The 14,819-nt window shown below is 35.0% G+C and overlaps 2 protein-coding genes across 2 annotated transcripts; one reads left to right on the forward strand and one right to left on the reverse strand.

Annotated features, from left to right (window-relative positions):
* Positions 1 to 190: 190 nt before the first annotated feature.
* Positions 191 to 8,341, forward strand: LOC140744440 (facilitated trehalose transporter Tret1). Its single transcript, XM_073076026.1, has 8 exons — positions 191 to 564; positions 645 to 742; positions 1,632 to 1,766; positions 2,562 to 2,645; positions 3,278 to 3,556; positions 4,732 to 4,852; positions 6,246 to 6,377; positions 7,210 to 8,341. The coding sequence occupies exons 1-8, from the start codon at positions 519 to 521 to the stop codon at positions 7,728 to 7,730; spliced, it is 1,416 nt and encodes a 471-aa protein (XP_072932127.1). The 5' UTR covers positions 191 to 518; the 3' UTR covers positions 7,731 to 8,341.
* Positions 8,297 to 14,664, reverse strand: eIF3d1 (eukaryotic translation initiation factor 3 subunit d1). The gene is made up of 10 exons (XM_073076023.1): positions 14,366 to 14,664; positions 14,010 to 14,200; positions 13,402 to 13,555; positions 12,875 to 12,984; positions 12,457 to 12,595; positions 11,436 to 11,596; positions 10,729 to 10,860; positions 10,184 to 10,390; positions 9,592 to 9,787; positions 8,297 to 9,209 (listed from the first exon to the last, which is right to left on the reverse strand). The coding sequence occupies exons 1-10, from the start codon at positions 14,556 to 14,558 to the stop codon at positions 9,049 to 9,051; spliced, it is 1,644 nt and encodes a 547-aa protein (XP_072932124.1). The 5' UTR covers positions 14,559 to 14,664; the 3' UTR covers positions 8,297 to 9,048.
* Positions 14,665 to 14,819: the final 155 nt, after the last annotated feature.

Below are 14,819 nucleotides of genomic sequence, written 5' to 3' on the forward strand. Positions count from 1 at the left end.
TATAGTCCGACAAACTTTTCTGAGCGTGTGGTGGTTTTTGGAAACGGTCATTTGTTGTCAGCTACGTGAGTGACTTTTCAATTTTTCCAAGTAACAAGTTTTCAGTAGTTACGCTAATTTAATAAATTTTTAATTTTAAAAGTAGATCTTATGTTATTTGGCAATAAAATGAATTATATTTAACATAATTATTTGAGATTCTTAGTAATCTGCAAAGTATTGATAAATACGTGCGTTAAAATTTTCCACTTTTTAAGTACTTTTGACAACCTGGCAACATTACAATGGCGCAATTGCCACACGAACAGAAAAGAGAACTATAGATAAGAGTATAATAGTACCATAGATAAGAGTATAATACTAAAGCTGTTACTACCTGCTTTAACGTAGGCGTAGGCGCACATATTGACATGTCGTCATTGATACGTTCGTAAAATATATTCGCGCTTGGTCATTGACCGAGTGGTGATAATAAATATAGTAAACAAAGACATAAGGTTACATGTTTTAAATTAAAAATGCCCAGCACAAATCGGAAAGTGCAATACTTGGCGGGAATTTGTGGTAATATAAGAATGGCGGAAATATTTAAAATTATTCTTTATTTAAAAGTGTTCTTTTATTCTTTTTATAAATTTTTGTAGTGTCATTTGCGTTTACGTTTACTGGGGCAACGATATCGTGGCCTTCCCCGGTAGTTCCGAAATTCAAGAATGGAGAAGCTAATTTACAAATAACAGATGTAAGTCCACCTTTGTTGTTATAATTTGAATATTAAACACACGCCATATACTGCTACGTGTATGATTAGCAACTTTGTTTTAGTTATTAATAGCAATACAGATAAATTTGTACCTACCTGCTATATTTAGCTAGGTACTGTTTTCGATTTAATAATCTATCACATTTATTTTGTAATGCCTGGTTATTATAATAAAATTAATTTTGAAGTACTTTTGTTTATTTAGTAAAAACGGTTATTTTTACGTACAAATAATCCGAAAGTCTACAACATCAAAATATTGTTTTGGTTGTTTACAAGCTTGTTGCCAAAATAAGTAATTTTCCCTTTTTTCTGCGTACGAGCTAATCTTGAATGCGACTGGACCAATTTTGACGAAACTCATGAAAGTCATCATGATATAACAAATGCCTACCGAGTTTGTCGTCAACCCTACTGCTGGGCACCATCTCCTCTGGAAGTGAGTTAATGCCAAAGTCCAACGCACTGGCAAATTGCAAATTGGTAGACGTCACACACTTTTGTAAACTTTTTTTAGGACACTCAGATGTTTCCTTTAGGCGGTTTTCTTCATAGTTTAAGAAATAGATAAATATTTTTGAATCCGCACACAAAAGTTTGAAAAATTAGAGATGCATGCCTGAGACATGAACCTGAGACTACTTTAAGCACCTACATTTCTACCCGAGAAACAATAAAAGTTCATCAATAATTAATTATTCTTCGACTTAGACCTAGACCTAGAGTGGTTTCCAGTGTTGGTTTGCGATGATTTCTCAAGATGTAATGCACACACTGAGGGAAAAGCTGAAAGATTTTGTAACAGTCTCCAACGCATACCGCAGTAGCGCTTAATAGCTGGTATTAAGCAGTTTTATCAAATGTTCAGGCGCAAAGTTCGTGGGTGGCGTCATTGGCGGCGCTGGGGGCTTTGCCCGGCTGCTACGTGGGGCAGGTGCTGGGCGAGCGAGCGGGCCGCCGCCTCACGGTGCTGTCAGCCACAGTGCCCGGCGTCTTAGGTGCGGTACGTTAGCGACTCGGTGAGACGAAGTTACCAACATCGACGTTATCGTTCTAGTAGCTGTACTGATGACCACAAACTCTGTTCCGAACATAGATTAGGTTACGAAATGCAGGGCCGGATTTAAGGGAGGGCAACCGGGGCAGCAGCCCCGGGGCCTTCACAAAAGAGGGGCCCCCACAATAGAGACGTCGGATTTTTTTTTAATTCCGACTAGTAAACACTAGTAAAATATATATACAGCTGTTTTACCTTTATCTACAGTACCTACTTTGTACAAACATGAATACTAGAAGAATCTACCTGCGTTTGACAATAAAATATTTAAAGAAAAACTCAGCTAAAAAAATTGTTCATTTTATTCGGAAAATAATTTGGGGTCAGGGGGCCTCCACTTCTTTGTTGCCCCAAGGCCTCTAGACCTCTAAATCCGGCTCTGCCGAAATGTAATGGATATGGTCGATAACCATGCTGCTTAAATGTGGGTCAGTAAATGCTACTGGATCTTGGAAAAAATTATAAACACAGATTTAGTCCTTAGATTGATAATCAAGTTTTCTTTAGTCCTTAAATAAATAATAATATGTATGTAATCGAAAAGGGACCATCCTTGTTATGACTCCAATCTAGATTTTGAAGGCCGTAGGACGAAATTATTAATATTTCCGACATCAGACATATCACATACCATGTAACAAAATAATTCGGAACCAGTAATATCCGCTCTTTTAAGTATTAATCACTAAACAAATAATAATACACTATTCTGTTAGCCTTTTCATATAAACGTAATTTCAGGGCTTAATTTTGCTGACCAAATCCCCTGAGCTTATGTATATTGCAAGAATACTCATTGGAATTTCAAATGGAATAACTGCAGTGGTAAGTTTGGACTTGTTATCATAATTAATATAATTAGGATATTTTATTTGAAATGATAAATTGTACGACATATCTAATAGAACATATTATGAGTACGAACAATATAATTACGAAACAAATATTCGGACCTACAATCAAAGTTTGAAACTAATATTTCGTTCGAAAATTTTTCATGCTTTATGTTTTTAAATTCTCGAAATTAAACCAACCCTGAGAATCCTTGGAAATAGAAGTCTTCCTTGTTACTTCATAGGTGTATTAAGGTCATACCTAAAGTGACCATTTATTATTTCAATCAAAACGGGACATCAATTTTTTTTTGTCAATTACTTTTTACTTGAAAAAATATAGTTTTTAAAAAACTAAAAAAACACGTTTTTATGATAAAATCAACTAAAAAGTAGAAAATTGCACTGCTTTTAAAACATTGTTAATTTAAAGTTATGGATTTTAATATTTAGTTATCATTATTGACATTTGGGAAAACGGGACAGTTTTGTGCCTCGAGGTTCGTTTCGGGGACAACGGTGCGAAGCATCGAAAAAAGGGACTGTCCCGTTCAAAACGGGACGTATGATCACTTTAGTCATACTAGATTACCGCTCCATTCAAAGTAGTTATAATTCTTTCAGGTAACAATGATATATTTGACAGAAATAGCAGACAAGGAAATAAGAGGAGCACTAGGCATGTTAGTTCAAGTGATGATCAACTTGGGCAGTCTGACGATGTACGGTATCGGACCGTTCGTCTCCTACGCCGCTATCAACTCTATCGTGCTGTCACTACCAATACTCTGTTTTGCGATGTGCCTGTGGATACCAGAATCACCGTATTATCATCTTAAAGATGGAAGATTAGCTGCGGCTAAGAAAGAGTTTCGGATAATAAAAGGATGCAAGGATGAAACGGTTGGACTTTTTAAAACTAGTTGAATAGTTTATATAATTATTTACTGTTTGGTCTTCATTTCGTCTATCTCGAGCAATGAAGTATGCTTGCTATGAAAACGATAAAAATACAGTATCGTTTTTAGATGAACACTCAGGGACCTCAAATGGATAATATAAGTAATATTGAATGCTAAGTGTGAGTGTAATTTAATAAAAAAATGTTTTGTTTTTATAATTTAGAAGTCGAACAAACGAGCCTGATCGTAACTGGCTACGGTCGCCCATGGATCAGATATGTGATCAATCACAGATTAGATTCTTATATAAGGTTGGCCACAGATGAGTTGACCCCTGAGGAATAATTGAAACGTCTCGGATAAGTAACGTCTCCTGTTGCCTCTCTTACTTTCAAAGCGTACATGATAGCGCTTTACATTCCTGTCATTAGGCAGAAATAGGTGTGAAGGTGGTACCTATGTAGTCAAACAGTTCTACCACCTTGACGAAACAATTTTTATTTTACACTATTTTGCTTGTAATTTTCAAATTTGTAAATAATAGCGAAGTTGGGTCTAAATTATGTATTACTTTCTCACAGAGCCAAACCCTTGTAATACGTGACTATATTGAAGAGTAATGATAATACTTTAACAGAATATAAGGAAGTCCTTATCGTTCAGGTTGCTGATTAAAATGGCAATTGACGACAAATCATACAATAAATTCAAATATTTTGCCATGCAGACATGTGATATCAATACGTTATTTAATTTTGCTGCATGTCTTGATAAGATCGTACAGATGATAAGGGTGTTACAAACCACTGATTCTCAAAGTGTTGAAATAATTTGTTAGATACAAAGATATTAATAACAAAAGTTTAGATAGAAGTATGAAATAAAAGTAATTAAAGATTTTATTTTTAAGATATCTAGATATGTGTTATTGAAATGTTCTTATTTAAAACTCAAAGCCCAAATGTAGATTACACAGGAGTAATTTTTCTACAAAATATAACACTCGAAGGAAAGGTCTGAAGTGTATATTTTTCATACATACATATTAGGTATGTTACCTGTAGCAAGATCAGCGTTAGTTAACTAAGCTGATAGTTTTTAATTCAACAGGGCCACAAAACCATAAACTTTACGCTTTGATGACTTGTTTTCTATAGAAATGCTTGGGTTTTTCAGTGGGTAGATGAACAGTTAACAGTGATTCGAGCTCATGTAATGGAAAGTATGGAGAATAAAACTACCCTCAAGGAGCTCTTGACAAATATGAGGTACAGAAATGCGGTCTACATAGTAACAGGTAATACATTTAAGTTTTATATTAATACTAGCAATTTTATAGTGAACTGATATATAATATCAATCCGATGCTCAGAGCTTGTTGGTTATATTAACATCGGAAAAAATCGTCTAACTTCTGACATAAAGCTGTTATGTAACTTATGTCCTAAACCTTTGTCTTTGCTGTAAGGACGCAGGGGCCTCGTACCCAGGGATCATACACCAGGCGGACGCCGAAAGGCCAATATATTCATTTGTTCGACATGCTAAGATTTACGGACAATATTTATAAATTGAAATGTTTATTATCCACAATTTTTTTTCTTGTATATGATGTAAAAAAGCCGTACCTATTGTATGTGTTCGAATTTGTTTACAATTCATATTATGCAATCCGTTTGCAAATACAATGTCTAGTGTGATTGGGTTTATATATTATATTATTACCATTATGTATTGTCCCTTGTCCCTGAGGGCCCGAATTCTTGAGTGCGCAGAGGCCCGTCGGTACTTTTAGAGACAGTTATAATATTTTTTAACACTGTTTAAGGTATGATTTGACTACCGCAGCGAGATAAATTTATATTATTTGTGTAAAGAAGAGATAAAACGTTTTTATGTTTAGATAATACTTTATCTATTTTTAGATGCCAATTTTGCTTTAAATTAATATTATTTATCTTTCTTTACTATTTTATTTGTTTATGGCCAATAATTAGGTACTATATTTTTTTATATGCGACTATACAAATATTATTGGGTATGATATAGAATTTTGAAAAGTTAAAATTAGTATGAGTACCTAATCATATAAATTATAATGATGCTCAATTATGTTTTTTAATAGATAATTGAGCATCATTATAATTTATATCATTAGTTACTTATGTTTGTTAATATTACTTTAATGAAGTGAGTTTGCCCTCGATACTATAAGTCAAAGTTAATGGTGCTAATAATATCATATTCTTAGATCATCTGTCGTAGGTACTTTTATTGTTGCCCCACTGCTAGTTTCCGGCGTTCTTTAAGTATAAAATAAATAAGTTATGACATAGTTTTTAAAACTGACCAAATGCGTTTTAGTAGACATTCGAAACCATTTTAGAGAAGTTTAACTCATTTAATTTAAAATTAGAGAATAAAGTACGTGTTTGGGTCTCGAAAACTGAATTAGCTGAAATTTATACTTCTGCTGTTCTTAAACTCTTCTAACCTTTGTCTGTCTATCTCATTATTTGTCCGACTCGAGCTATCGGCTTGTGGATGAATTAACTCTTTATGACTCATGTCAGAAGTCCTTCCTTGCATAATTCTTTATTTATTTACCTGCTGCGAACGCTAGAACGAATAAAATATTTTTTACGGTACGTTTAATAGGTATATGATAAATTATGTATGTTTGCTTTCAGGTCTAAAAGTATTGCAGTACATGACTGGAAGTTTGGCGATTCAATCATACTTAGAGGTAATCTTTCGACAGAGCAGTTCAATCTCTGGGCAGTACGCGAGCATTGTGTACGGATTTGTGCAATTACTGGCGGGTAAGTACGCGACTAGGCTTATATGAACAAATTGGCGTGGGCGTCCGCACAGTCTAGTTTAGTTTCCACAACAAAATATATGAAAGGTATAGTTCATTCCATTATGTGAAGGTATTAGACATAAAGCCTAGAAAGTCTTCGAAAAAATCCCAAATAATTGCATAAGCAAATGAGTATAACTTACATTCATATGTTCCATACAACCAATATTACAAGGGTGAATATGTAATATGTACTTTTGAAACTATAAATTGTACTTGATATTAATTACGGAAGTGAAGTTAATTAATCTTGATGACTTAATATTCACCTAAATATGTGTAATTCTAATATTAAAGTCAATAAACGTGTTAGTTCACCTTGAAAAGGTGTGTAGATAATTATTACTTCAATAGTCTTCACACTCGTGGAAGATAAAATAACAAATTGACTTATCTTTTACGATCTAGACATTGTAGCTCTGTAATAAAACGTTATCAAAATTGTTTCTAATTGGCACATTCGTCATAATAACCATCTGGTATAATTTCTTAATCAAACGTAATGAAATTCCATATTTTAGTTAAATATGATGGTGAATATTGAATTTATTTACACAAATAACTGAGAAACTACAAGTAAAACTACTTATGAATTCTCATATTATCAATACCCATTGAGGAGGTTCACGTGTGACACACATGTTAATTTTCTAATTAAAAAGGGGATTTACAATTATAATTATATTATTATCTTATTAAATGATAAACATTATAAGTATATTATTTTATAGATATCGCCTAATTTATTCATAAGTTAAATTTAATTTCATCGACGTTCTCATTATTTTCAGGTATTAGTGCAACATTCCTAACAGGTTGTGTCGGCCGCCGAGTTCTAATGCTCATCTCGTGTTTGGGGGTGGCAGTCTCTATGACACTTGTTGGCGTGTATTTCTTCCTCCAAGATTTCGTCCGAGTCAGTCCAGACACCCTCGCGTCTTTATCACCATTACCGCTCATAGGCGTATTAAGCTTCAACGTATTATATACAATTGGGTTAGGAAACTTGCCATATATATTGCAAGCAGAGTTATTCCCGATCAATGTGAAAGCGGTTGCCTCCAGCAGCGCCACTATGTTGGCCTGCGTAATAAACTTTGCCGTCATAAAATCCTATCAAGGTATTAAAGACGTATTTGGTCACTACACAGTTTTCTGGTCGTTCGCAAGTATAGCGTACTTTGGTATACTGTTCATATACTTTTTCGTTCCCGAAACAAAGGATAAGACGTTAGAGGAAGTTCAGGACAATGTGGAAGAAATGCTGGATGCAGAAAAGCTGAATAAAAAACTAGAAGAGTCCGATGACTGAGTAATAAGAAACAAAAGGATGTTATACTTCTCTGGTGACTAACATGATAACTAATTTACTGACAAATAATAACTATAAATAGAGTGATGATCTCTAGACTGAAAGTGCAGACTAAAAATTTTTTATGGCAACATTTTTCCATTATCATAAACCAGTTACAGCTAAAATATTGAGAATGAGATATTTAATCATGCAAATTTAATTTTTATAGCACGCTTATAGAAGTATATCTTTAAAAATATGTAGTCACAGATCTCATATGTGGCTTGTGGTATAACCTATATTTATATAGATATTTAAATATGTACCGCATGATTTACTGTGCTTAAAGTAAGTAAATTGAATAAAATTATTACTATTCGCCAAAGTAAAATCCAAAAAATGTCTTGTGCCATGCATCAAGTGTGGTCATTTGTACATTTAGTACAATATTTTGATATATCTTTATATTGTTGCTTATATTTATAATTAAAATTGTGATATTTTATGTGAAACATCACAAGTGTTACTGTTTAATATTTTAATATTGCCATTTTTATTTGTTAGCTTATGAATGAAACAAGTCATGTGACCAAATATTGTATTTTACTGATTAAAAATATTTATATGAAGGAGTTCTATATGATTATTTATAGCGGTATGAATGTACCTATTTCCTGTCACGGACCATGTGCCCTAACTCAGGATTGAAGAATGATGGATTGTTTCTTACTAATGAAGACTGTGCCAAACCATTGTAGTAAGTAATTGAGTGACAATATTCTTAAAACAATAAGGGTCAATTAAAATAATCAGTTTACATTTAGTTTGATAACTGCTCGAGAATACGCAATTCGTCGTATATCTCAAAATTGTGTCAATTACAGCTCAGTCTTATCAACTTAATCTGATGTTCAATAAAGATAAAGAAACCTACCCTAGTGGTAGAAACTAGCTATAACGCAGAACGCATGATCCGTGTTGGATAATGATACGTAAGATCGTTTGTCCACCGCACCGTCACCAAGCCGATACCGAGAACGAGATTATTTCGGGCCGATTTTAATATGTCGTGACGGCGATAGTTTACCCACCGCGACCGGTATCAGCGGTTTATTGTGTGTGTGTGGCGGTGTTCCAGCTGCCACGCGTGTGACGGCAGTGTATGGACAAGTTCCAACGTGTTTTATATTACCGAATCTAGCGGCCGGGATGACGGTGCTCGGGTGACGTGCGGTGGACAGGCGGCTATAGTAAACGTATGTACGCTACTTCGGCGCCGTCATTCATTATCGGTATCGGCTCGGTGACGGTGGCGGTAGACAAACAGCGTAAAGGTCTAAATCCTCTTGTTGTTTCCGTACGAGTAGAGCGGCGCGAAGGGCGTGTCTGCGGGCTCGTCGCCGCTCTCCTCGGACGCGTCCGACTCGAACGTGTTGTCCGGGATGTCGTACAGCCGGATCAGAGGCTTGTTGGGGTCCTTCATTATCAGGTATTTGCCTGTAACAGTGTTAATTATTGACAAATTTAAAGACAACAGCCATTATTATACCCTAATTTAATGATAGTCAATAGTATTATCATTCTAACTAAATGAACTAATGGTAGTCATACAACAGCTTTAAAGTTCACAATCTTCTTATCATTTGGATAATTTTACAGACAATATTTTTAATTTTTCCATATGTAAAAATTAACCTTCTAAACAGCTTCTTAGCTTTAATTCCAAAAAAATCTCGGTTTTATAATTATGAAAAAGTTTTAGAGCCAAGACTTCAGATCTGTGTATTATAGATTTCCAACATGCTCAGGAGACATTCAAAACATGAGGATCACGAAATAGACATCTCTCAGATATAAGCGTAAACTAAAACCAACTGACCATCCTTCTGCTTCATGCAAATATCGATGATGCACCGCAAGATGCCCCAGGCGTTGTCCATGGACAGGTTGATTTGCGCGGCGAACTCGTGCGGCTTGAACTGCTGCGTGCCGAGGATCACGTGCCTCGAGTTGTCGCGCACTTGCGTCCGTGACACATACCCGAATTTGATCTGGTCCGAACCCGCCAATAACGCCTGCAGACATTGAGTTATAGTTTTACGTTAGGGTTTATGCAGGGTGAATTTTTCAAATGGGTCTTCAGGGCCGAATTCGAATCTATAAGGAATTAGCCAAAACGCTGAAAGGAGTTAAGAGGCCGATTTTGATTACAAATAAAACTACATCATTAGTTTTTCAAAAAATCTTTTTCTTTAGCCAGCAATCGAACGATCGAACTAGAGGAAACGTCTAATTTACAAGAAAACATATCTTTTCATATTACTGTGTGCTTAATAAATAAGTACTTCAAAAAAGATTTGGAGCACCCAAATTAATTTATGGAAAACGAAAAAAAAAACTATAATACTTTCCAAATATTTCTAGGCGATAAACAATAAAAATCCTGCCATTGCTACTAATAATAGACATACCTGCACAGTCCACTTAGCAAGCTTGCAAGAGTTATTCCTCAGCTCATTAGCCAGCACAGCACCGCGCTGGGTATCGAGCTTCTGCCTCCATTCGACACCATTGGCCACCTTAGAGTCCCACTCGTTCAGAGCCTTGATCGACAGGAACTGGGTCTCGTTCTGCGGACCCTGCATCACCGCGTCGTGCTCGCAACGAGCCACTAATACCTAGTAGTCGACAAAACGGAAAGATTACCTCACCTCACCCATTTCTCTTATACAAGTAGTTTAATAAAACAAATTGTGATGTGGTCTAGTCTTCAGAGGCAGCAATACATAAGAAATTGACCTCTATTGACAGGCTTATTTCAAATTGGTTACAGATGATCTTGGGCGACAGTTTAGTGGTACTTACATAAAAACGTGGCAGCTACATGTTATATTAAAAAAAATGGATATATCATTTTGTTACATTATCTAATAGGAGAATTATTTAATTAGTGAAAACTATACAATAAACACATACAACTAGCAACAAAAAGCAAATTGAACATGAGTATACTCACCACTCCGTTGTTGAGGTTCCACTTGCGATAGCGGTACCCCACAGAGGCAACCTCACCTTCCTCCTCCTCAGAAACAAATGGATTGGCCTCTGGGAACTTGTACTTGGGCTCAGTTGGGCCCGACCTCAGCACCTGTAAAATGTTCATAATATAATAATCAATACACTGTAATATTTCATGCTAAAGGAGATATTACCATTATTATATTTCATTTTATGTTACCTATATAAACGTTCTATGAGACAAGCTTAAATTAAATCACAACTAAATAATCACATCATTTTATATACTCCATTGATATAAAAAATTAAATTAAAATAAAAATATTATAGGGACTAATGTTTTGTAGAACTTATATCTTTTTACAGGAGGATTACATTGCATACATTAATGATAAATGTTATTGACAACCTATTGACCCACTGCTGGGGAAGAGTCTCATCTCAAAGACAGGCCTTATCCTCCATGCTGGCCAACTGCAATTCGGTAAACGTCAGATATCCTTAAAAACTCTCAGGGATTCAGATTTCTTCACAATCTATTTCTTCACCCTTTTAGAAATTACTTATCACTTATAACATGAATTTCTAATATGCATATCATCATGAAAAATTTGTGGTGCTTGTCTCTGCTTCGTAACCCGGTTATCCTGATTTGTAGGCCAAGTTTCTACTACATGACTATCACTGTTCTTGTATGATGTGTACCTGCTGGCTAAAGTTGTGGTTGATGAAGGTGGCCTCGAGCGCCAGGTTACGTGGCGAGTTGATCGAGTTGCCGTCGTCGGCGGGCGGCTCCACCGACGTCTCGTTTACGGTCAGCAGGTCGAACTCGGTGTTGTCGCGCTTGTCCAGGAACAACTTGTCCCCTGAACATAGATTAGTAAAGATTACTCACTCCTAACAAGAAAATGTAACCAGGTTTGACAATTGAAATAGTTGCCGTCACGTCTCCATGTTAAAATATTTATTTATTTTAACAAAATCCACAGCTCTTAGTAGTAAAGATACATAGCTTATGTTTAAAACTTATAGCCAATTACGGATTTACATTTTTTAAGTAAGTACTGTTAAACTGCCAGTGAGGTAAATTAATTATTTATTAAATTATTTGAAATAATAATTTATATATTATGTAAATTATGCAGTATTAGTTATTTATTCGTAAATTTTTCTAAATATGTTTTTATTTGTCAAGAATTAAAAAAAGAACATACAAATCGGCCACATGTAGCTTCATTCAATTTCAAGGCAGCAAAGCATCTTTAGTAATCTACACCCCTGAACGATAATGTAGTTTTATAAGCTTCGTTATGAAACAAGGATTATATTGATCTACTCTATGACATAAATTTAGACCAATTTTGTGTTATCCAATTGTTTTATGTATAGGACATTTGTACTATTTGAGTTGGAATTACTAGAAACAGTTATATATTAACATGTAATGCATTAAAAAGTTAAATAACAAATAATTATTTCCATGTAATTCATCTAAAGGTCTACACTCTAATATTTATTTGTAGAATTGCAATGATAACGGAAGACTGATAGTTCTGTATCAAACAGTCTGTTCTGTAAAAAACCTAATGTCTAAGTCTTTCACTCTGAGATTTTTGAAGTAATGCATATAATGGACATAATCGACACATGTTTCTGTACTTAATCTATATTTTCAAAAGAGGAATAAAAATATGTCGAAATTTGAATAATAACTTGAGTTACATACCAATCTTTTCAATAACGATATCCCAGGAATAGTTAGAGCGGGTGCAGCACATGATTGTGGCCAGGATAGCATCGGTGGCATACACTGTGCCAGTTGTCTTACTGAGCCGGCGGATCACTGGATCGTCTGTGGTTGTTACCTGGGGAACATACTTATATTATGTCTTATGTCACAAACTATAAAATATAAAAAATCTAAAAACATGTTGAAATGTAGTCTAATGAAGTTTAGGTCTTTTTTGTGGATAGAATATATACAAAATATGTTTTTTTAAAACAAAACCAATATTTTTTTCTTTAAAAAAAAATTATTAGAAGGAGTTAAGGTAGATTTAATGTGAGACACAATATTCTAAGTTTGACTTTTAAAAACTAAAATATTTAATGTACTTGAAAGTGTATCAAGAGCAATTGCATACCGTATGGAAGATACGGTCGATGCGCTGAAGCGGCTTTTCATGCTTAACATTGACACGGTCATATCCCTTGTCGTAGTATTCCAATGTACCACAGCACACAATATCTTCACCTGAAAATACAAGGAAATTAGGGCATGCATTGGATGTTCTCAAATTCACCGTGAGAATGTTGGTAAAATTTAACAAGTGATACAACTGGGATGACTGAATAAGCATAATTGTCCTATTGCAATGAAGTAAAATAAATAACTGTAGTTAATTGCCATAGATTATTCAAGATTAATCAAATGTCAGTTTTGAAAATTGAAATAGTTGCATCAAAAATTTTTGCCATGTCTCCATGCTAAAATTTCCCTAAAATATTTGAAATACTTATTTAACATTTTTTATTTGTCAAGAATTAAAATAAATAACTGACAAATAAGCCTTTTGTGGCTTTAATCAATTTCAAGGCAGCAAAGTATCTTGACTAATCTATGTTAATGGCGGTAAAATTTCTTGGTAAATTATTGAATTATTTAACTTACCTTCCTTAATTCCTGGCAATGACAACTTGGCAAGTCTCGGGAAGTCCATGTCTTCAATGGTGACCCATGTTGGTCTTACAGTAACAGAAGCATCACGGATCTTCATAGGAGCGCCTCTCTGGCCCCATCTCTTGCCAAGCTTGCGATCACGTTGCTACACAAATATAAATTAAAGGATACATTATAAATTACAACCAACACTCATTTAAAATATGTAGATGATATTACATAGCATCAACAAAAAATTGTTGTTTTTTCAAATTGATGTGTAAATTACTGTACTACTTTGTAACTGTGTGATGTCATAAATACAAGAATTGTGGTATATTAAGAACAGTGGCATGATGTGATTTCAAATATGTAAAGTTAGATAAGTGAAATAAGACATACATAATCAAACTCATCAACTACATAATAAAACAGCCACTATTAAATTTAGGCCATACCTTGTGAGAGTTCTGTGTCACAGCTATCTTTGTGTGTTCATTGCCATTTCAATGCTAAGTATCAATGATACAGTATGATGCTTCTTCTATATATTTAAGGGAACATGACAGTGATTCTAGCTTACACAACATGTTTAAGTAATTATTAACAATGAACATTACCTTATTCAATGTAGTCATCCCGCCAGGGGTACGAGCGCCTCGCGCGCCCCTGCCGCGCTGTCCGCGGGCCCGCCCGCGCTGGTACGGCGGCTTCTGAACACGCGTCGTGTCCACCAGATGGAACGAACTTTCATCCTCGTCGTGGAAGTAGGCGTACGAAGACCCAGCACCGAATTGGGACGCATACTTATCTATAGCACAAATTAAACGTTACTTTCACGCACGTAAATACTGTATGACATTGTACGAGCCAACAAATGAGTTGGAATTGCAAAGTTGTTATAACCTCAAAATATTGATTGAGTAACCGAATTTATTTAATATTCAAACAGAAAACGTAAGTTTTATTAACTTACTTTGGTACTTCTTATCTTGCACCACCGTCCAATCGCTTATTTTACCCAATCTATCTCCTTTACTGAAAGGCTGGTAGGGCATGTCCCGAAATTGTTCCGGCATTTCGCAAGGACCCCATCCTGTGGGATTGTCCTGAATTATGGGTGCCACAAATCTTATCGGCTCTTCGGCCGGTAAAACGTGCTCTGACATCGTTAAATCACTTTCTACCAAACTTATTATTTCTAAAAGCTTACAACATGCCACACGACAATTTCTTGATGTCAATCAATTGACTGACTGAATGAATTCAATGTTGGGGTGAATTGGCTCCTCTTTAGTCTTTGCCTGATTCTGACCTCTGCTGAGTGCTGACCAAAGAGTATAGTAAGCTATAAAATATATACTATATAGGTGCTAAACCTACACTTTAAATAGCAATATCATTGTCAAATTGTGTTTTTATAGCAATGA

This window comes from Epargyreus clarus, unplaced genomic scaffold (genome assembly GCF_041222505.1).
Source record: "Epargyreus clarus isolate Ecla_fem2 unplaced genomic scaffold, WU_Ecla_fem_2.2 ptg000008l, whole genome shotgun sequence".
Taxonomy (NCBI): Eukaryota; Metazoa; Arthropoda; class Insecta; order Lepidoptera; family Hesperiidae; genus Epargyreus; species Epargyreus clarus.